The sequence below is a fragment of the Callithrix jacchus genome, chromosome 14 (genome assembly GCF_049354715.1).
Source record: "Callithrix jacchus isolate 240 chromosome 14, calJac240_pri, whole genome shotgun sequence".
NCBI lineage: Eukaryota > Metazoa > Chordata > Mammalia > Primates > Cebidae > Callithrix > Callithrix jacchus.
The window spans coordinates 53,193,079-53,217,363 of NC_133515.1; the positions used below are offsets into that span (position 1 = coordinate 53,193,079).

Consider the following 24,285-nt stretch of genomic DNA (forward strand, 5'->3'; position numbering starts at 1 on the left):
AGTTTGGCTGGATATGAAATTCTGGGCTGAAGGTTCTGTTCTTTGAGGATGTTGAATATTGGCCCCCACTCTCTTCTGGCTTGTAGAGTTTCTGCTGAGAGATCTGCTGTAAGTCTGATAGGCTTGCCTTTGCGGGTAACCTGACCTTTCTCTCTGGTTGCCCTTAGTATTTTCTCCTTTGTTTCAACCCTGGTGAATCTAACGATTATGTGCCTTGGGGTTGCTCTTCTTGAGGAATATCTTTGTGGTGTTCTCTGTATTACCTGGGGTTGAATATTGACCTGCTTTGCTAGTTCAGGAAAATTTTCCTGAATAATATCCTGAAGGGTATTTTCCAGCTTGGATTCATTCTGTCCGTCGCATTCAGGTACACCTATCAAATGTAAATTTGGTCTTTTCACATAGTCCCACATTTCTTGGAGACTTTGTTCATTCCTTTTTATCCTTTTATCTCTAATCTTGTCTTCTTGTTTTCTTTCATTAAGTTGGACTTTGACCTCTGTTATCCTTTCTTCTGCTTGAACAATTCGAGTGTTTAAACCTGTGCATACTTCTCGGAGTTCCTGTATTGTATTTTTCAGTCCCATTAATTCACTTATATTCCTCTCTAAGTTGTCTATTCGCAATAGGATTTCATCAAACCTTTTTTCAAAGTTCCTAGTTTCTTTATGTTGGGCTACAACATGTTCTTTTAACTCACAGAAGTTTCTTATTATCCATTCCCTGAAGAGTGATTCTGTCATTGGGATGCGCTCGTTCTCCATCAAGCCTTGTTCCATTGTTGATGTGGAACTGTGATCATCTTTAGAGGGAGAGGTGTTCTGATTTTGAGTATTCTCAGCCTTTTATGCTGGTTTCTTCCCATCATTGTAAATTTATCCTCCTGTCGTCTTTGAAATTACCAACTTTCAGATTAGGTCTCTTGGTTGGACGTCCAAGTTGTTAGTTCCCAGGGCCAGAACGGCGGTGGTAAGACTGATGGTACTTTTCTGCCCAGGATTCTCCTGTCTGGCTTCCTTCTTGTGTCTGTAATGGGCGACTCTGCCTTCCCCGGGCTCCAAACCTTGGTCAAAAGGGGAACCAGTCTCGTTTACTCTGCGCCAAGAGCTGCCACGCTGAGGTGCCATCACAGCCGCTGCTCCGGTCTCAGGAGTCGTGCTGGGGACCCATGTGGGTCCTCCAAACCTCGGTCAGAAGGGGAGCCAGCCCTGTTTACTCTGCTTCGAGAGCTGCCGTGCCGAGGTGCCGGCGAAACTGCTGCACCGGCCACAAGAGTCGCGCTGGCGACCCATGTGGTTCCTCCACTGGGGATCTTCTGCTCCGTGAATGACCAGAATTTGTCTGAAAGTGTGGCATCCTCTAGTTCTCTGCACTTTGACTGAGAGCTGCAATCCCAAGCTGTTATCGATCGGCCATCTTGGATCATTCCCCTCAAGAGAATGAACTTTGAAATCAGCTTTCCTGAGCTTTTAAAAAGGCTACCCTTGTTTATTATGAAAAATAATACTTTTATGATTCTATTTTGAATTTTTAAATTTTGAAATAATTCCAAACTTAGAGGAAAGGTTGCAAGAAAAGTACAAAGAACCCTTTTCCCTGAACCATGGAGCCAGTGATGCCTCATGATCTTAAAGGCTTCAGTGTGTAATTTCTATAAACAGGAGTATTCTTTTACTTAACCACAACACAGTGATCAAAATCAGGAAATTAACACTGATATATTACCATCTAACCCACAGACCCTGTTCCAGTTGCCAGTTGTCCCATCAATGTCCTTCATAGTCAAGTGCTCACATTGCTTTTAGTTACATCTCTTTAGTCTCCACCACTCTTAAAAGTTTGTCTTTCCTTGACTTTAATTACTTTAACATTTTTGAAGATTTCAGGTCAGTTTTTTTGTAGACTGTTCCTCAATTTGGGTTTGCCTGATGGTTCCTTTTTATTAGATTCAGATTGTACCTTTTTGGCAAGAACACCATGAAAGAGAGATTGTCTTCTTCTTGCATCTTATCAGGTGTCACACAGTTCTGATTTGTTCAGTTGCTGGTTGGGGCTTTGATCAATTGATTAAGGTATTATCCACCTAGACTTCTTCACCTTTATTGTTATTCTTTTTTCCCTTTGTAATTAATAAGTATCTTGTAGAGAGATCATACAACTTTCACTGACTAGTTTTAGCATCCATTGAATATTTTTCACCTGAATCAATCAGTACCAAATGATTGCCAAATACAGATTTTCTAATTCCATCATTCCTTTTACATTTTTTGGTTGGCATTCCCCTAAAAGGTAGAGCTTTCCCTTCTCTCCAATTTATTCATTGATTTATATCATGTGGACTCGTGGCTTATTTTATCTGATGAGTTGTAATTTGTTGATTTGGCCAGTAAGAGCCCCTTCAAGCTAGCTCCTCTGTTCTTTTGACATGTCCACATCATTCTTTGAGCATGTTCTTACTTTCTAAACAAAAGGACATTCCCTGCTCATCTTTGTGTTTCCTCTGCACTAACCCTGGAATGGATTTTTTTCTCTAAGATCTCATCTCTTTTATCAGAAAATGGTATTTAGAAACCAAGATCTCGGCAGTAGGTGTGCTGATAGTTTTGTGCCATTGTTGCTTCTAAGCCCTCTCATGGAACAGAGCTAGGGAATAAACACAAATGCATGCACACACACACACACACCCCACACACAAACACACAAACCTATACATCTCTATTACAGATATTGAAGGCTATAAGAATTTATACCAGTACTTCCAATTCCAACCTTATTCTAGTTTTCACCCTTCCTAAATTTGTAATTCTTTTCTCTGACTATAAGAAATCTGGCTCCTGCTCTTTCCCTGCTACCACTGAGTTGTGCAGAGGTGGAGTCTCAGGTGTATTCAAGATTCGACTTCACCTGTAACCCACAGCCATGACCGAGGAAGGCATTGCTGCTGGAGGTGTAATGGACGTTAATACTGCTTTACAGGAGGTGCTGAAGACTGCCCTCATCCACAATGGCCTTGCATATGGAATTTGCGAAGCTGCCAAAGCCTTGGACAAGTGCCAAGCCCATCTTTGTGTGCTATGTGTGCTTGCATCCAACTGTGATGAGCCTCTGTATTTCAAATTAGTGTAGCCCCTTTGTGCTGAACACCAAATCAACCTAATTAAGGTTGATGACAAGAAACTAGGGAATGGACAGGCCTCTGTAAAACTGACAGAGGGGAAACTGTAAAGTGGCTCGTTGCAGTTGTGTAATAGTTAGGGACTATGGCAAGGGGAATGTCATCGAAGAGTACTTCAAATACAAGAAGTGAATAATCTTGGGCACACACACACACACACACAAAGAAAGAAAGAAAAAAGAAATCTGGCTTCTGTTAGCCTCAGTCTTCCTAAAAAATAACCAATCACTGCCTCATTATTCACAGTCCCCTCACTGCTGCCCTCAGATGTTCTCTTCAGCTCCACATGGCAGTCCTACACTAGGCCACTACCACTGCCCCCTGTGGTAACATCTTCCTGCATTTTGCACAGAACAAGCAAATGGCTTTTGTCCTGAATTACTCAGGAAGGGAGGAAGACAGGTGGGAAAGAAGTCAGGAAGGCAGAAAACAATCTTTTGATACCACAGAAATACAAAGGATCATAAGAGACTATTAGGAAGAATTATTATGCCAACAAATTGGATTACCTAGAAGTAGATAAATTTCTAGACGCATACAACATGCCAAAAACAAATCATGAAGAAATGGAAAATGTAAACAGACTAATAATAAATAAGGCTCACCATTACTCTGAGGAGAGGCCAGTAGGTAGAGAAGTTGAGGTTAGAGAGGACTGAGAGGTGCTCTGCTGTTTTGAAACTGAGGGTGCAAAAATGCACAGCAGTAAAACTTTAAACTTGGAGCAAAATTATACTCCTGTGAAACATTATCAGCATCATCACCACCAACAGCAACAGCCATCACCACTGCCGAAATCTGCATGGGAAGCAAGCCAGCAGCCAAAATGAAGCCCTGACTATTGACCTGAAGCATTTCAGGAAACCAGAAAGAAGCCCGTCGCCAAATGAAGCCATTTCTTTGTGGGTAGTGTTCCTTCTGACATCACTGAGGAGGAAATGAGGAAATGATGTGAAAAATATGGGAAAGCAATTTCACAGAAAGAGAATTTAAATAAAAAGTAAAAGTGAAATAATTTAAAGAACAAAAAAGAAATATGGGAAGGCAGTTGAGGTCTTCATAAGGATAAAGGCTTTGGCATTATGTGCTTGGAAGCACAAACCCTAGTGGAGATTGCCAAAGTGGGTCTGGACAATATGCAGCTGTGCGCACTCTGCCTGCCATAGTGCATCCTTTATAGTCCAAAACCTTCTAACAAACTTTTGGAAGAAGACTTTTCTTTGGCCAGATGGAGAGGGCTGTAGTCATTGTGGATGATCAAGAAAGGCCCTCACGGAAAGGGCTTTCTCAGGGCAGCCAGTTGCTCAGAAAGCTCGGGACAGATGCACTGAAGGCTTCTTCCTGCTAACCATGTTTCCTCATCCTGTTACTATGTAGCCCATAGGCTAACTAGGTGACCAAGAAGGACTTCCAGAGAAGCTGGTTGTAAAGAACCAGCAATTTCACAAAGAGTGAGAACAGCCACCCCGGTATGCACAGAATGGCTTTTGAATATGAGTATGCCATGCACTGGAAGGTGCCCACTGAGATGGAGAAGCAGCAGCAGGATGAAGTGGACCACAATATCAAGAAGGCTCATGAGAAGCTGGAGATGGAGATGAAGATTGCTCACCCTTGTCAACGCCAGGTCATGCTAATGAGGCAGGATTTGATGAAGTGCCCAGAAGAGCTGTGGAGGATGGAAGAGCTGTATAACCAAGGAATGCAAAAATGATGGCAACTGGAGCCCACGTGAGATGAGTGCAGGCACTGGGAGGAAGTGGCAAGGGCAGGAAAGACTCAATGGAACCTCTGATATGAGAGAGCAGGAGATACAGATGGGCATAACAGAGGCACCATGCCCCCGCTCCTGTGCCAGCTGGGATCCCTGCTCCTCCAGAACCTAAACCTATGCTAGATGGTACCTTAGAATTGACCCCACCAACAACAGAATGCTTTGGCCAAGCTGCTGCAATGAAAGGAATTGGGGCAATTGGTGGAATTCCTCCTGTGTTGAACTGTGCAACTCATGGAGCTGAATTTGCTCCAAACACATGTCACTGATACTAATAAAGTTGCAGTGTCTAGTTCCTCAAAACCTTTAAAAGGACCCTTTTTGGACTAGCCAGAATTCTACCCTGGAAAAGTGCTGAGAGATTCTTCCCAATAGTTAGGTCTACTTTACCTGTACTACACTAGGGAATTGTTGGAGGAAGGGGCTAAGGGAGGAGTGGTATTTAACAAACCAGTTCTGTGTGGTATATTGTTTAACTGATCAGTTCTGTGTGGTGCATTACTGAAGTCTCAAATGTGACTTTTGAAGGCCTGGGGGAACCATGGTGAAATGGTTGTTCTTTTTTCCTCCATAGTTTCATTTGCTTTCTTATCCATATACTCCCCAACCCCAGAGACACTGCTACATACACCACAAAAAATAAACCTCCTTTCATGACCTTCGCCCCACTGCTCCATTCACTCCCAGGTGAGAATTCAGGCAAATGTCCACAAAGGTCCACAAACAATGTATCCCATATATTATCCCTTCATGTCCTAAGGAGACATTTTCTCTTAGAGACTTTCATTTTAATATATTAAAAAAAAAAATCTTGGCCGGGCGCGGTGGCTCAAGCCTGTAATCCCAGCACTTTGGGAGGCCGAGGCGGGTGGATCACGAGGTCAACAGATCGAGACCATCTTGGTCAACATGGTGAAACCCCGTCTCTACTAAAATCACAAAAAATTAGCTGGGCATGGTGGCGTGTGCCTGTAATCCCAGCTGCTCAGGAGGCTGAGGCAGGAGAATTGCCTGAACCCAGGAGGCGGAGACTGCGGTGAGCCGAGATCGCGCCATTGCACTCCAGCCTGGGTAACAAGAGCGAAACTCTGTCTCAAAAAAAAAAAAAAAAAAAAAAAAAATCTTGTGTTAACTTGCCTAAATTTTTCTCTTGGGTAAGGACAACCCAGGAATGGCCCTTTTGTGTCTATAATGTTGTACACAGCTTTTCTTGATAGACCTAGTACAATCTTGGGAACAAGATTGCTGTATGCTGAAGGTCGGATGGTAGCTCTTAGCCTTGCCTATCTTAGGTAGTTATGCTGTGCACTTTTAATTGATGTACTATGTTTGATTTGTTGCTGATACCTTAAATTTGAAGTTTTTCTGAGAAATGGAGCAGAAATGCAGCATCAACTTGTTAAAATACATTTTAAGCCTTAAAGAAAAAACCAGATTGAATCAGTAATCCCAGTAATTTGGGAGGCCGAGGCAGGCGGATCACAAAGTCAAGAGATCAAGACCATCCTGGCCAACATGGTGAAACTCCATCTCTACTAAAAATACGAAAATTAGCTGGGCATGCTAGTATGTGCCTGTAGTCCCAGCTACTCAGGAGGCCGAGGCAGGAGAATCTCTTGAACCCAGAAGGCAGAGGTTGCAGTGAGTCAAGATCATGTCACGGCATCAGCCTGGCAACAGAGCGAGACTGTCTCAAAAAAAAAAAGTCTCGCATCAAAGAAAAGACCAGAATCCTACAGCTTCACTGCTGAATGCTATCAAACATTTAAAAAACTGTTATCCCAGCACTTTGGGAGGCTTAGGTTGGAGGACTGCTTAAGCCCAGGAGTTCAAGATCAGCCTGGGCAACAGACATAACCTGTCTCCACAAAAAATAAACAATTAGCTGGGTGTGGTGAAGCATGTTGATGGTCCAAACTACTTGGGTGGCTGAGCTGGCAAAACTGCTCGACCCCAGGCAGTGAAGGCTGCAGTGAGCTGTGATCATGCCATTGCACTCCAGCCTGGCAAGAGGACAAGACCCCATCTCAAAAAAAAGAAGAACTAATACCAGTCCTTCTCAAATCCTGCCAAAAAACTGAAGAGGAAGGAATGCTTCCAAACTCATTTTACAAGGCCAGCATTACCCTGACACCAAAATCAGACAAAGGCACTATTAAAAAGAAAACTTGGCATCAAACTATGGCAAATATTAAAAAAAAAAAAAAAAAAAGCTACAGGCCAATATTCCTGAGGACCATAGATGCAAAAATTATTTTTTTTTTGAGATAGGGTCTCCCTCTGTTACCCAGGATGGAGTGCAGTGGTGTGATCATGTCTCACTGCAACCTTGACCTTTCAGACTCAGGTGATCCTTCCACCTCAGCCTCCTGAGTAGCAGGTTGTTCAGGTGCACACCATCATACTCAGCTAATTAAAAAAAAAAGTGTGTGTGTGTGTGTGTATTTGTATAGACAGGGTCCTATTATGTTGCTCAGGCTGGTCTTGAACTCCTGGGTCAGTCATCCTCAGGCTTTGACCTCCTAAAGTGCTGAGATTACAAGTGTGAGCCACCGTCCCTGGCCAAGATGCAAAAATTCTCAACGAAATACTAATAAACTAATTCAACAGCATATTAAAAGATTAATCACCATGACCAAGTGAGATTTATGTCAGGGATTCACAGAAGGTTCAACATATGCCAATCTATAAATATAATACACCACATTAACAGAATGAAGGACAAAAACCATATGATCATCTCAATGTAGAAAAAGCATTTGACAAAATTCAACATCCTTTCATGATAAAAGCTCTCAACAAATTAGGAGAAATGTACCTCACCAGTAAAGGATATATGTGACAAACCCACAGCTAACACCATACTCAACAGTGAAAAACTGAAAGCTTTTCCTTTAAGATCAGGAACAACACAAGGACTTCCACTCGCATTTCTGTTTAACATAGTACTGGAACTGGAAGTCCTAGCCAGAGCAAACAGGCAAGAGAAAGAAGTAAAAGGCATCCAAATTGGAAAGGAAGAAGATTGTCCTTATTTGCAGGTGATATGATCTTATATATAGAAAAGCTGAAAGAATTCACCAAAAAGACTGTTAGAACTAATAAACAAATTTAGTAAAGTTGCAGGATACCATACAACAATCAGTAGTGTATAATGTTTCTATATACTAATAGCAAACTACCTGAAAAAGAAATCAGGAAAACAATTTTTTGTAACTCTTGTTACAAGAAATAAGATACTTAGGAATAAATTTAACCAAGAAGGTAAAAGATCTGTACACTGAAAATTGTAAATCATTGATATAAGAAATTAAAGACACAAATAAATGGAAAGATATCCCATGTTCATAGATTGGAACACTTAATATTGCTAAAATGTCCATACTAACCAAAGTGATGTAATGATTCAATGCAATCCCCACTAATTCCAATGACATTTTCCACACAAGTAGAAAAAAATCCTAAAATTAATACAGAACCACAAAAGACCCTGAATAGCCAAAGCAATCTTGAGCAAAAAGAACAAAGCTAGAGCTATCACACTACCTGATTTCAAAGTTACAACAATGCCATAGTAATCAAAACACTTTTTTAGTGGCATAAAAACAGACATTTAAACCAAAAGAATAGGAAAGAGAGCCCAAGAACAAATCCATATTACAGCCAGCTGATTTTTGAAAAACGTGTGAAGAAACATAATGGGGAAAGACAGTCTCTTTAATAAATTGTGCTGGGAAAACTAGATATCCACATGCAGAAGAATGAAGTTAGACCCTTATCTCACACCATATTAAAAGCTCAACTCATCCGGGCATGGTGGCTCATACCTGTAATCCCAGCACTTTGGGAGGCCGAGGCAGGCAGATCACAAGGTCAGGAGTTTGAGATCAGCCTGGCCAATATTGTGAAACCCCATCTCTACTAAAATTTTAAAATATTAGCTGGGTGTGGTAGCATGTGCCTGTAATTCCAGCTACTCAGGAGGCTGAGGCAGGGGAATCACTTGAATCCAGGAAGCGGAAGTTGCAGTGAGCCAAGATCGCACCACTGCACTCCAGCCTGGGCAACAAGTGAAACTCTGTCTCAGACAAACAAAACAAAACTCAAAGTGACCTAACTCTAAGACCCCAAACTGTAAAACTATTAGAAGAAAACATAGAGAAAAAGCTCCATGACACTGGTCTGGGCAATTATATAAATATGACCCTAAAAGCACCAGCAACAACAAAACAACAAAAAAGACAAATCAAATGGGACTATATCAAACAAAAGCTTCTGCACTGCAAAGGAAACAATCAATAGAGTGAAGAGACAACTTGCAGAATGGGATAAAATATTTATAAGCCATACATCTAATGAGGGGTTATATCCAAAATACACAAGGAACTCCAACAACTCAATACCAAGAAAACAAAGAGGCTGATTAAAAAATGGGTAAAGGACCTGAATAGACATTTCTAAAAGAAGACATACAAATGGCCAATGGGTATAAGACATAAAAATGCTCAACATCACTTATCAGGGAAATGCAAATTTAAAATCACAGTGAGACACCATGTCAAAACTATGAGAATGGCTATTACTGAAAAAGATGAACAATAACAAGTGTTGGCAAGGATATGGAGTAAACAGAACTGTTGGCACACTGTTAGTGGGAATGTAAATTAGTATAGCTAGTATGGAAAAAACAGAAAACAAAATTTAAAATAGAACTACCTGTGATCCAGCAATCCCACTATTGGATATATGTATCCCAAGGAAATAAAATCATTATGTTGAAGAGACATCTGACTCCCATAGTCTCTGCAATATTATTCCCAATAGCCAAGATATGACATCAACCTATGCATCTATCAATAGATAAGTGAAGAAAATGTGGTGTATATGTACAATGAAATATTATTCACACCTAAGAAAGAAAATCCTGTCATTTGAAACAGCACAGATGAACCTGAAGAACATTATGTTAAGTGAAATAAGTCAGGCACAGAAAGACAATTACTTCATGATCTCACCTACATGTGGAATCTAAAATAGTTGAACTCAGAGAAGTAGAGTAGAGGCCGGGCACGGTGGCTCATGCCTGTAATCCCACCACTTTGGGAGGCTGAGGTGGGCAGATCATGAGGTCAGGAGTTTGAGACCAGCCTGGCCAATATGGTGAAACCCCATCTCTAATAAAAATACAAAAATTAGCTGGGTAGGGTGGCACGTGCCTGTAGTCCCAGCTACTTGGGAGGCTGAGGCAGGAAATTGCTTGAACCCAGGAGGCAGAGGCTGCAGTGAGCTGAGATCATGCCACTACACTCTAGCCTGGGCGACAGAGCAAGACTCCATCTAAAAAAAAAAATGTAGAGAGTAGAATGGTAGTTACTAGAACTGGGGGTTACTAGAACTGGGATAGGGGTTGTGAGATCGGGGAGGTGTTGGTCAAAGGATTTATTTCAGCTTGATAGGAATAAGTTTAAGAGATCTACTGTACAACGTGGTGACTATAGATAATAACAAATATATTCTTGAAAGTTGCTAAGAGTAGATTTTAGTGTTATTACAAAATAACTATGTGAAGTAATGTTAATCAGCCATTCCACAATGTATACATATTTTAAAACATCATGTTGTAAAAGATAAATATTAACATATACAGTTTTGTCAATTTAAAAGAAAGATTTAAGAAAAGAAGAAGCCAGGACAGCTATGGTGAGTCATGCTTGTAATCCCAGGACTTTGGGAGGCCAAGGTGGGTGGATCACTTGAGGCCAGGAGTTCGAGACCAGCCTGGGTAACGTGGTGAAACTCTGTCTCTACCAAAAATACAAAAATTGGCTGGGCATGGTGGCATGTGCCTGTAGTCCCAACTACTTGGGAGGCTGAGGCAGGAGGATCTCTTGAGCCCAGGAGGCAGAGTGAGTTGAGATCGTGCCACTGCACTCTAGCCTGGGTGACAGGGTGAGATCCTGTCTCAAAAAAGAGAAGAGACACCCTAGATCTCTATCCTTCTCTCTTTCCACCATGTGAGGATGGTGGGAAGGCAGCCATCTGCAAGCCAGGAGGAGAGCCTCAGCAGAAACCATCCCTGTACCCCTGATCTCGGACTTTCAGCCTCTGAAAACAGATTTTTGTTGGTTAAGCCAAAAAAGGGAAAAAGAAAAAAAAAAAATCTTTAAAAAAGGCACTTCAGTACTCTATAAAATTATCATTTCAAAGGACAGTTACATATGCAACCATATTCAGCAATAGCATTCCAAAAAAAATGCCTGACGTTTCTAAGCAACCAAAACTACCTTTTCCTGTTAGGAAGATGCTATAAAAATGAAGAAAATCTGATCGATATTTTAAAAGTCAAAAAGCAACAAAATTTTAGCAAGTGTTTTACAATTTTTTCCATTTATTATATTACCAAGAAAAAAATCACTTTATACAAAGATATTACAAAGGTAATAAAATATTCTCTATAATAGATGGCATATTGGCATTTTAAAAACAATGCTTCTTGATACTAAACCTAACATTAAATAATTGAACAGTACCTGAGAACTTTAAAAAATCACTTTCATCAGTGCCTCCAAATTCATTTCAGTCATTAAGCAAATACAAATATTCAGCCAAAAAAATAGAATTTTGGTATTCTGCTGGGATCTAGATTCATCACAGCCAAAGGTATTTTAAGTACATACTTGTAAAACAGAGTTCACTTCTAAAGGGTTCACCTGGTCCAAACCGTGCTTTTAAGAATGCTCATTATCCAAAAGCTTTGTTTTCCTTACCACATCATCTTAAAGCTACCTGAACTGGGCAACAGTGAACAACATTATCAGCTAATTACCCAGTAAAAATCGAGTGTATCACCAATGAAGTCTCATGAAATTCAGTTCCACAAATGGATCCCCAAATATTCCAACCTTATCTATATTTTGTTACATCTTATGGAAAACTATGTTTTGATTAGATAATATTCAGTTTAAGAGGAAAAGTGGGCAAGAGGAATGTTTGATACTTTTACCAAAAATTTGTATTTTATTTACTGGCTAATTTCCCTGAAAACTCAACTTGTTGAAGAAGTAACATTCTGTACTAACTACTGTGTATTACTATTCACACACAGGTGTCTAATTAATTTTACTTTGTAAATCTTTAAATTTTTGAAAGTTCAGTTGTAAACTAAAGTTGTAGAAACAAGTGATAAGTGATAAAGATGTAGGATGATAAATTCTACATCTTTAAATAGATAAGTACTAGCAGGTGCTATTTTTCCTAAAGCCATAGACATTTAGAATAAACAGAGTGATTACTTTTTAAAATTTTGATCTGTAAAATTTTTGTTTATTAATAGGGCATGAGTGGTTTTTGTCTGTGCTTTTTGCATGCATGAAAAATATTACAGACATGATTACTTTCAAAACTCTATCCTACCCACTGTTAACCTTGTGCTGAACTAAACTTTGCTAAGATGTATTAGTTAAAATATTAATTTGACTGTGTCTTAGACAAAAAAAGGTATAAAACTAGATACAGACAACCCATACATTTATCTCTGATTAGTCACCTATTTCTGGGCTTATAATAAATGATACATTTCCTGTTACATGTGATACAAAAAGCATTCTAATTTTTCCCCTTTCATAGTCAATGTCTGAAAACAAAACAGATGAGAAACCTTTCAGTGGTTAACTTAATTAGCTCAGATTCACTTTTAGGAAAAGTCAAACCATTCTCAATTCATAACCAACTTTTACAAATAAATTAGGAGTCACAAAATTTCAGAACTAAAGTTATTAAAATTGGCCATACCTTCACTAATCAACAGGAAATGGTTCTGTAAAAATAAGGCCAAAATAAGGCTCTTTAGATCTGGGCAATAACTAGTTATTCTAATGAGAAATCCGTCTCAGGTTTCTTACTAAAGAATTGAATCCATAATTTTTTTCAGTCTGCTCTGTACTAGATAACTAGGAGTGTCTGAATTAAAGATTAATCAGGGCCACAGAATATACACATATTGGTTTATTAACAATACGATTAGCACTACATAATTTACAGTGTTTCTTCTTATGTACCATTTTATTTAGCCCAACACAACCTGTGAGGTAGTAGGCTGGGTATTACCTGACTAAAAAGTTCCTATTCTTTCCATTTCTCCAGGCTATTTAATAGTACATGATGATCCCTCAGTAAATCAACTAAAGATAATAACAAATTATTTGAGGGTACTAGGCAGCCTGGATCACCAATTCCAGTCTTGCCTAGGCTGGAGCACAGTGGTGCAATCACTGCTCACTACAGCCTCAACCTCCTGGGCTCAAAGAATTCTCCCACCTCAGCCTCCCTAATAGCTGGGACCATCAGCACATTTCACCATGCCTGGCCATTTTTTTTTATTTTTTGCAGAGACAGGTTCTTCTTATATTATCCAGGCTGGCTGAACTCCTGGGCTCAAGCAATCCTTCCACCTTGGCCTCCCACAGTGCTGAGATTACAGGCATAAGCCACCATGCCCAATGCCCAGCTCCAAGAACTCTTAAAATGGAACTATCATGAGTTTTCCTGAAGTATTAGGTTAGAAGACAACAACCCAGCTGTTTCTGTTCACTATAGTTGTGAGGCCCAGTTATTTAAAAGGTCATTAAGATTGAAAACAGAATAGATTTAAAGGTATAGGTACAGATTGGGAAGGGTCATAAAGGAAATTTCTGGGGTACTGGAAATGTCCTAAACATGGTGGTGACATAGGTGTTAACATAAATAAAAATTCATTAGGCTGTACATTTAAAATTAGTCCACTTTATGCATTTTACTTTACATGTATTATCCTCGCAAAGAAAAAGACTGACATCTTTGAGAGCAAGAGTTTTTGTCTTATTCACCTCTGTATCATTTTCAACATGGTGCTTTGCACATTAGACATTCAAAAAATGTGATTATTAAGATTGATTACATCAATACTGGAGTGTCTGTATAAGGGTTAGGTGCTGAGGCTGAGAACTATATGAGGGAGACTTGAGATTAAACCTGCCACATAAAGTGGAGAGAAGTAGCAAGGTCAGGGCTATGAAATAATCCTAAAAACTTTAAAATTTCTACATAATACAGTTGACACTAGTATTCTCAATAGAGCTGCTTTCAATCTCAAAGGGCTGTGGGGCGTGTGTGTGTGTTAAAAAGGGAAGTGGCAGGTCAAGGAACAGAGGTATATTTCACAAGACTTAAGTAATCTAGGCATTGCTGCTTTTCCTGACAGAAAATCATTACCTTTTCCTTTAAAAACCATTTCCATATACATTGTAATAATCACCCCTATGTCAATTTCATCCTTCCTCCTCTAGTAATAGCTAACATTTATTCAGTAATTTTATCCATCCTTCTCTAATAATAGCTACCACTTATTCAGCACCATCTAGTATACTGGGGACTATGCTGGGTGCTGGAGTCCTAAAGACGAATGAGACAAACACTTAAATGAGAGGATATCCATAATACAGGCATGTACAAAGCTTCGCCTCAACCTGGGAGGCAGGACCAAGCTTCATAGAGAAGCCCAGTCTTCAAGGATGAGTGTTCTAGTTGCAGAAGAGCAGAGGCAGAGTGGGTAACATGTTAAAGGTATGAAGGCCTGAGAGAATTGTTTTCTTTCAAGGAATGCTAACTATGTAATAAGGCTTAGGGTGAACATGGTATTTTAACTGGAACATATGGAAAAGATTATTACTAGGGAAAAAGAATGAAGGCCTTTACTAAGAAAGCAGCAAGAGGAAGCAAGCTCAAAAGGACTTAATGATTAATTATGAATGATGGAGAAAAAGACTACAACACTTTGAGGTTCCTAGTATCTTGAGTGGCATGGTAAATGGTAATGCCATTATAAGGAAGGTAAAGAATGCAAGACAGAGAGCCAGTTTATCAGGGCATTCAGGTGGCATGAGTGAAAACTGAAGCTGTGGGCTCTGATAAGATCATCCGGGGGGAAAAATAGCACCAACTGAGGAGAGGGGTCGAGATTCTTGGGAAATAAGTCTCAGAGAGGAATCTTGTCTACCACAGAACACCCAGAGGAGTGTCCAAAGAGGGAAGTCTAGGAGGTTATCAGTAGGTCAAGCAATGTGAGGACTGATAAAAAGACATGAGATTTGACAAGGAGGGCAGTCTCGGCTCATCTTTAACAGAATATCTTAAGAACATTGTAGGAGTTAAAGACAGAGATCGCTGGGCTAACGAATGACTGGGAAGGGAGAAAATGGAGGTTGGAGGCATTTCAGAAGTCAGGATGCAAAGTCAAGTGTCATACAGGTGGTTGGAAAGGTTTTTTTTTGGTCTTTCCTTTTAGTCTAATGAAGACATTTACCATGTTCATACAAAGAAAGAAAGCACTAAGTGATAATGTGAGGATAAAGTAAACACAGGCTGGGAGAGAAAGGAGGAGGAATTCAGTGCACAAGTAGAGTTCAGAAAAATGCCTCAGAAACTAAAAGCAGGTGTTAAAAGAGCAGGTGAAAGAATAAATACATGTGGAGATAGAGGAGAAATGCTGTCAAATTCATTTTACAGTCTTTGATCAAAAAGTAGCACCTGAAAAATGTAAAATCCATTGGGAAGATTCTAAACACAGATGTAGCAGAATCTTAATTCTGCTTACACAGGGAAGACTAGCCAACTAGCCAAACTGCAAAACTAGCCAACACTTATTTAGCTTTAAAAAAAAATCCATGTAGCTATTCTAACAGTCAGTGTTTAAACTAACTGGTGCTAATGAACACAAAACTATGAGATTCCGTATTTAAAAAACCTCCCCACCTGTCCATCACCATGTGGAGACATCCTGGGTTCATATTTTAAACAGGAAAGAAATTGTGCCTTCAGGTTTTTTTTTTCTCCCTGGTAAGTTCTATTTATGTGATTATGATTTTAAAAATTTAATTTATATTTTTAAATAAAAAATTATTTTCTATCTTTTTATTGAATTCTATGATTCTTGTGAGAGTTCATCACTGCTGCTCATGAAAAATTTATAAGACAGCAATACTTACTTTTGAAATCATAATTTCTGAGGAATATTAATGGTAATCAGTTAGGGTTTCTAATTCTTTTTTTCCTTCCTGAACCATCCTGACCCCAAGTCTTATCTTGCTCTCTTCCCTATTTCCCAGTATCAGTTAACAGAATTTTTGTTTGCATGGCATTCACACATTCCCCAATTTGACTGAAATGACTAGTGTATGGAAAGTTATGGTTTGGTTAGACATCGTGTTGACAGACTGTTTCTTGCTAGGAACATACTCAACATTTAGCACAGGTTCTAGTTGTAAAACAAACTAGGTCTTTAATAAGTTAATTACTTAACATAATAATTCCATCACAATTAAGATTACTGCCCAACTTTAATCTGTAATAATAAAATATAATGATCTAATTAACCCTTACAATGTCTTTGGGAAATAAAAGGGCAAAATAAATAATTTTATAGCAAATGAAACTACTAAAATAGTTACTAAAATGTATGTAACTATGCTTTGAAGCACAGGTAAAAGGTTTCTAAATGCCAGAATTACCAAGTCAGGAAAGAAAAACAGCAAATAAAGTGTAAGTTACAGCTACAACAACTTAGGTAAGTATGTAGAAACAACTAGGAAACACTGAGAATTTTTAATCTGATTAAAGGGCCAGCAGAGATTACCCAGCACTCAGCTCACCATATGAGACAAGCCAAATGAATATGTGAAGAGTCTCTTTTGTAAATCTTGTTGTAAATGTTACTCAATCCAGAAGTTGCAATGAGCCCGACAATGTCAAAATGTGGATTTAGAGATTTTCAATGAACAGATGTTTTACCTTCCATAAGATTTCTTTTCATAAAAGGAAAAAAAAGACTACCCAAATTCTACCATCATTTTGCCACTGGGATTATTTTGCTTTCAAACAATTTGGATGACCATTATTATTCCTGGACTTGAATGTACATGATTCTCATAAACCCAATGTCACACTAAGTAAAACTGCAAAAATGATATACGTCTTATAATTACAGTTAATATTTCTTTCAAAAACCAAAGTTCTATTAGTAATACTTTTAATGTTCAATAAATATTTACTGAGTGTTTAATATAAGGCAGGCATTTTCCTACAAATTGGAGATTCAACAATAAAGCACAAAAATTGCTGTCCTTAGAAAGCTTATATTCCGGTATAGGAAAACAAACAATAAACAAATAAATGCTTAGTAAGGTCAGATCATGGTAAGTGCTATGGACATACATAAAGCAGGGGGGACAGAGAATGCTGATGCATATAGAGTCAAGGAAGACCTTGCTCAGGTAACAGTGGAGCAACACCTGAAGGATGTAAAAGAATGAACTATGCATTTTTCTGTGAGAGAACATTCAAGGGAGAGGGAATACCAAGTACCAGGGTCCAGGGCAGGTGCATACTTGATGCTTTGAAGGGGAGCACTGAGGTCAAGGTGCCTGGAGCTGTATAAGGATGAAATGGCAGAACCTGAGGTAGGACAGGGAGTCTAGGCCTGCTACTTTTAAGGACTTTGACTGCTCTAAGATAAGAAGCCACTGGATGGTTTTGAGCAGATGAATGGAATGAATTGACTTATTTTTAAAATAATCACTCTGGCTAATTTAAACAGACTGTAGGGATTCAAGGATATAAGGAGAAGTTTTGTAGATGATACCTTCAATCCAGGGAAGAAATGGTGGCTTGGAAAAGGGTGTTAATAGCAGAGGTCAAAAGACGGGGTCAGCTTTAGCTACGTTGTGAAGGTAGGGTCTACTAGATTTGCTAATGGATTGGATATGGGAGCTAAAAGAAGAACAAAGGATGACTCCAGGATTTTTGGCCTGAGCAACTAGAAGCATGGCATTGCCATTTACTGAGTTGGGGAAGACTGAAGGAGAAGCAAGTTTGGGAGGGAAGACCAAGAATTCAGTTTTGGATATGGTGAGTGTGAGCTTTAATTCAATTTCTAGATAGAGATATCAAATAGGCAGTTTTATGAGATCACAAGGAGTGAGGACATTTAAGGAGAATGGTCCAAGGAAACTTTTTCCCCTTAAAAAATATGAGTGTAAAGCTAAAAGTATAAGTAACTTTAAAGGCATAGATTGAAATAGTATAAAATGTAGAAAACCTCCCATACCTTAAAAGCTCACTTCTGCCCAACGTAACACTAAAGACATTTTGATACACATACAAACCTAAGAAACTCCAAGAAGCCTAAGAAAACCCCTTAGGGGTTACCTTGGCCCATGGGCCTCAAAAATAAGAAATTAAGTTTTTCAATGGCATAGCCATTACAAGTTTTATCTTAAATTTACTTGAAATTTAAGAATACATTAAAACATTATAAAAAGAAATATAAAAAAGCATAAAAGCATTTTTTTTGAGATGGAGTCTTACTCTGTCACTCAGGCTGGAGTGCAGTAGTGAGATCTCAGCTCACTGCAACCTCCGCCTCCTGGGTCCAAGCAATTCTTGTGCCTCAGCCTCCCAGGTAGCTGGGAGTGCAGGTGTGCACCACCATGCCCACCTAATTTTTGCATTTTTAGTAGAGACGGGGTTTCACCATGTTGGCCAGGCTGGGCTTGAACTCCTGGCCTCAAGTGATCCAGCCGCCTAGGCCTCCCAAAGTGCTAGTATTACAGGTGTAAGTTCCTATGCCCAGCCTCTGAGTTGTCTTTCTATGACAGCTTCCAATTTTGTGTTCACTACGTCCAAAGTTGCATGCTTCTTCCCTGAAAAAAGTTTTTTTTATATTCTCAAATACAGTACTATATTCCCAGTCAGACAAATACAAAATGCTGCACCTACACAGGTGATACCAAGACTTAAAATGATTTAAATCTTGCAAGTTATACTTGAAAAAATTCATATGGAAAGGAGTCACTCAACTGCTCATTTTGCATACTGCCAATACCTGAATACTGACTACCTTGAACAAAACTATGACTGTCTGGATTGGTACTGTTTGATGGTCCTGACTCATTCATCATGCTGTTATCTGCACAATTGAAGTCAGATCCCTCAAATGCATCTGATTGTGAAACAAAAACAGCAGTATTGGAATTGGCACCTGCTGACATATTGGAAGAGGACATCTGGTGGAGCTGTCTCAAGTCTCTTGGGTCTAACACTGAATTACATGAGGGGTTTTCAAGATTCATGCTCAGAAGTCTTGGATTATCAGTCTCTCCCATGCTATCATTGCTGGTGGTCATCATATTCACAGAACAATTTGACAGCATGTTGGGATCAGAAATACCATATAAATCGGCTGGTGGCATGGATGACGCTTCCATTCCGACTATGTCGTCAGCATTGTTATAAATGCAAGCATTAGAAACATTTAAATCATTCTCAACAGGTATTCCCAGGAATGGTGGGATACCTTGTGAATTAGAAGGAAGTGTCCCTGTTGAAAAACTGCTCAGTGGATTTGTATTGACTAAGCGTGAGGTGGGGTGGGCCACTGATGACCAGCTTGAAGAAGGCGGAGGTGGCATTGAGGCATGACGTGACAATCCACTTGAGATGTGCCCAAGTGAGAGATAGTAGGATTCTCCTTGATTTGAAATCCCTGTAGGTCTGGACATTTCTGTCGCAACTGCACCATGAGAAAACAAGTTTGGTTCTGTGGGAGGAAAAATTTATTTTACAAAATTAAAATAAACAAAATTAGAAAAAGTATTATTTCTAAATTAAAATTGCATATGAACACAAATAAATACACAAAAAAATGTCAAGGAAACCAATGTAACATTTCAAATAAAAAATGTAAAAAGCACTAAAATTATTACACAAATCCAAAATGAAATTCTGTAACATATACCGTTTACAAATACAGGAAAAATGATTTTGGCAAATTACTCTGGCATATGTACTTTCACTCCAGTTAAATGAAAATCTAGTTTCTGAGGCTCTATAAATGTATTTTTGAAAACTGGAAGATAAATATGAGAATTTTAATTAATGGGACTCCAAACAGCCAAAATCATCTCTTACTCTCCACTTTTAGGAGAAAATGGAAGGATGGAGAAAACACCCATTAGGGATAATAAGAAAATACACAACTTTTAAGATATATTATGACACAATCCTAACAGACTATAAAATTCACAGTCAGAAAAAATTAATTCTGTATTTATTTACATATTATACAAATGCTTGACAACCTAAACCAGGAAAAAGCACTGATTTAAGAATGTAAGGGGGTAGAAAGGACTTCTAATTAGCCCGTTAGCCCTTGGTCAAATTATCTAAACTAGGGATTGGCAATTTTTTTTCTTGTAAAAAGTCAGATAGTAAATATTTTAGGCTCTGTGAGCTATATACAGCCTCTGTTGGAACTTTTCAACTCTGTTGCCATGGTGTTAAAAAGGCAGTTTAGAGACAGTATTTAATCAAATATTCATAGCCATGTTCCAGTAAAATTGTATTTATAAAAATTGGTAACTAACCAAATCAATAACATTTTTTCCATAACATGATATAATTAATAAAATTGCTACTGTATAAAACACATGTTATTTCTTGAAAAATAAATCCCAAAAACACAATCTGTTTCTAACACAACCTTCAGAAGCCATGTTCAATTCATTCTATACTGAAACCAAGAAAAATCTGAAGGAGAGAAAATTTTCAAAAAAGTAGTTATTCATTCCTAAATACAGAGTTCCAATACATTGTGCCAAGCTCTGGTCTTTCTAATCACAAGAAATATGCTATAGGAAATAAAATACCTTTTTTGATGTATCTTCCTTCTCCTATTGATCCAAGGGGACCAGGTCTTGGTCTCTCAGGAAAATTAACTGTTAGGATAAAGTTTTTCCATTATTAAATATAATTTGAAAAATAACACTATCAGTTAAAATTTGAAAAACCAGCCAGAGGTGGTGGCTTCTGCCTATAATCCCAGCACTTTTGGAGGCCAAGGTGGTGGATCACGTGAGGTCAGGAGTTTGAGACTAGCCTGGCCAACATGGGGAAACCCCGCCTCTAATAAAAATACTAAAAATTAGCCAGGTGTGATGGCACATGCCTGTAATCCCAGCTAATTAGGAGGCTGAGGTAGGAGAATTGCTGAACCTGGGAGGTGGAGGTTGCAGTGAGCTGAGATTGCCCCACCGCACTCCATCCTGGCTGAAAGACAGGCCCTGTCTCTACTAAACAAAAACAAAACAAAAGTAAAAATTGAAAACCTGAATAAAGCAAATAAAACAAAACCTATTTAAATATGAATCAATCAAAAATATTCTTACCATGATCCTGCCACAATTTCTGAAAAAGCAGAGTTGTCTTTTGTTTCTTTGATTTATTGCCGTAAGTATCTGATTAGAAAGAAACCAAAAAAAGCAGGTAAAAAATTAAACTCTCCACTAATAAACAAGTATTTTATTCACATATAGAAAATGTTTTCAATAAATATGTATATAATTTGGATTTAATAAGTATTATAGAATATGTCCCAAATCAGTACTATCAGTAGTAAAGGATATTTTTCTCTTGGTAAAAAATTGTTTAAAGTAATCCCAGCACTTCGAGAGGCAGGTGGATCACTTGAGCCCAGGAGTTTGAGGACAGCCTGGGCAACATGGCAAAACCCTGTCTCCACAAAAAATACAAAAACTGGCTGTGCACAGTGGCTTATGCCTGTAATCCCAGCACTCTGGGAGGCCAAAGAGGGTGGATCACCTGAGGTCAGGAGTTTGAGACCAGCTTGGCCAACATGGTGAAATTCTGTCTCTACTAAAAATACAAAATTAGTTGGGTGTGGTGGCACATGCCTGTAGTCCCAGCTACTCAGGAGGCTGAGACAGGAGAATCGCTTAAATCGGGAGGCAGAGGCTGCAGTGAGCCGAAATCATACCACTACGCTCCAGCCTGGTGAAGATAGAGCAAGACTCCATTTCAAACCAACAAACAAAACCCACAAAAATTAGCCTGGTGTGGTGGTGCACACCTGTAGTCCTGGTACTCCAGAGAGGATGAGGTGGGATGATCAATCACCTGAGCCCAGGAGGTTGAAGCTCTGGTGAGCCATGATCATGCCACTGCACTCCAGCTTGAGTGACAGAGTGAGACCCTGTCTCAAAACAAACCAAAACAAACAGTTTAAAATATTCATCTTGTTTTCTTATCACACAAGTCAATAATGTGAACTAATACAATAAGGTTGGATAAGAAGTCAATATAGAGACTACTCTCTGAGTGGTAAGTGCACAAGGACAAAAATAGACCTTCAAAAATACAATAGAAATTTTAATAAGCAGTTTAGATACTTTGAAATTATTCCATACTAATCAAACCTCTTTTTTTATTTTTGAGACAGAGTCTTGCTGTGTCGCCAGGCTGGAGTGCAGTGGCATGATCTCGGCTCACTGAAACCTCTTTTTCCCAGGTTCAAGCAAATATCCTGCCTCAGCCTCCCAAATAGCTGGGACTATAGGTGCGTGCCACCATGCCCAGCTAATTTTTCTATTTTTGGTAGAGACAAGGTTTCACTATTTTGGCCAGGGTGGTCTCCATCTCTTGACCTTGTGATCCGCCCACCTTGGCCTCCCAAAGTGCTAGGATTACAGACGTGAACCACCGAGCTTGGCCCAAACCTCTTTCTTAAGAAAGAAACGCAGAGACCAGCCTGGCTAACATGGTGAAACCCCATCTCTAATAAAAACACGAAAGTAGCTGGGGGTGGTGGTGCGTGCTTATAGTGCCAGCTAATTGGGAGGCTGAGGCAGAACTGCTTGAACTCGGGAGGCGGAGGTTACAGTGAGCTGAGATTGCACCACTGCACTCTAGCCTGGGTGATAGAGTAAGACTCAGTCTCAAAAAAACAAAACCAAAAAAAAAAAAAAAAACAACAAATGAGATGCAAAGAGCATAAAGAAAAAAACCCAACGGAAAGTTTCCAGGAAAAGAAACACAAATTATGAATATACATAGCTGTATTTAAATGAATCTTACAAGATGTTATTAGCAGGACCACTTTAAGAAATATATAAATTATTACCAGCATAATGTCATACCCTTTTCATCTGGCAGATATCTAAAATCCATAGATTCACTAACTTCCTGGTCAGAAGGTCTCCGCAACTGCATTTTTACTGTTACAGGTTCTGTGATAGCTTTGCAATACGGTGGGGTTTTAAAAACAATGGCTACTTGACGGTGTACATCAGCTTGTGAAAAGATGCCTTTTGCTTCCCAATCATTCAACACAAAACGAACTTCTATGTCATCTAGTAAATAAGAAACAAAAGAAATAACAATGGGAAAACAAAGTAACTGCATCTATTAATCTAAATTTTATTCTAAATTCAACGAAATAAATAAATACCTTTCTGAACTTTGTCACAAAGTAGAAATATTTCATCTCCTCCTCTGACACTTCCACAATTCTTGTTTACACGACAAATCCTTAATTCTGCAGTATTTGGAGCACCTAAATATAAAGGATTTAAAAAAAAAATGAGTTGCTACATAATATTTTATTTCTTTTTGAAGGGAAGAATTTGAGGAAAACCATTCACAGAATAAAAGTTTTAGTGTATAAATAAAGGACACTAAATACACTAATCATCTATATTTGTCCACTTCCTTTCTAACTGCTTTACTTTAGACTTGTGACTTCATTTCTAGGTAATGACACATTCTCTAATTATAGCTCCCTGCTTCTAAATTCTGATTCTGCCAATCAATCCTACACAATTGTCACCAGATTAATCTTTATAAATCATGGCCATATCCCTACAGCAACACAATTTTCCCTATGGCAATACATCTCCTTATGGCAATACAACTTTCATGCTTCCTACTATCTGGCTGTAAGATTATAATAATTATCCCTGGCATTTAAAGCTCTACATATTAAGGATACTCTAATCTACCTTTATAGACCTATGTCTCACTACCCTACATGTACAACAGGTATAGCCATACACCATTGGTGGATGTATATAGAGATGCCTATGTACATACACACACACGCATACACATACACATACACACACACACACACACACACAGCATTTTGGGGGGAAGTTTCATAATCTTCTAAAATTAGATATATCCATATCCTTTGATCCAGCATTTGCCATGCAGTGAGCGAGCCATGACTGCACACTGCACTCCAGCCTGAGTGACAAAGCAAGACCCTACACTGCAAAAACAAAACAAAACTAAAAAAGCCCCTAAAAAAACCATATACAAGAATATGTATTGCAGTACAGTTAGTGAAAAAATAAAAAATGAGAAAAGAAACAAAATGAATGTCTTGTAAGAGGGTAATTAATAAAATTATGATATAACTATATAATGAAATATGCTGCTACTGAAACAA

At 38.8% G+C, this 24,285-nt stretch overlaps 1 protein-coding gene and 2 pseudogenes across 4 annotated transcripts in view; 2 read left to right on the forward strand and 1 right to left on the reverse strand.

Moving 5' to 3' along the window:
- The first annotated feature begins 2,919 nt into the window (after positions 1-2,919).
- Positions 2,920-3,307, forward strand: LOC118147315 (small ribosomal subunit protein eS12 pseudogene; annotated as a pseudogene).
- Positions 3,308-3,870: 563 nt separating this feature from the next.
- Positions 3,871-5,218, forward strand: LOC100389717 (non-POU domain-containing octamer-binding protein pseudogene; annotated as a pseudogene).
- Positions 5,219-15,893: 10,675 nt separating this feature from the next.
- REL (REL proto-oncogene, NF-kB subunit) overlaps positions 15,894-24,285 on the reverse strand; it is a 41,778-nt gene continuing 33,386 nt past the window's right edge. For all 4 annotated transcript variants that reach the window (XM_002757727.6, XM_035272505.3, XM_008980657.5 and 1 more), the window contains 5 exons: positions 23,284-23,388; positions 22,973-23,185; positions 21,206-21,274; positions 20,687-20,755; positions 15,894-19,578 (listed from right to left, as the gene is read on the reverse strand). In XM_002757727.6, coding sequence (XP_002757773.3) covers positions 18,800-19,578; positions 20,687-20,755; positions 21,206-21,274; positions 22,973-23,185; positions 23,284-23,388 — 1,235 coding nt within the window. In that variant the 3' untranslated portion in view covers positions 15,894-18,799. The remainder of the gene's footprint in view (positions 19,579-20,686; positions 20,756-21,205; positions 21,275-22,972; positions 23,186-23,283; positions 23,389-24,285) is intronic.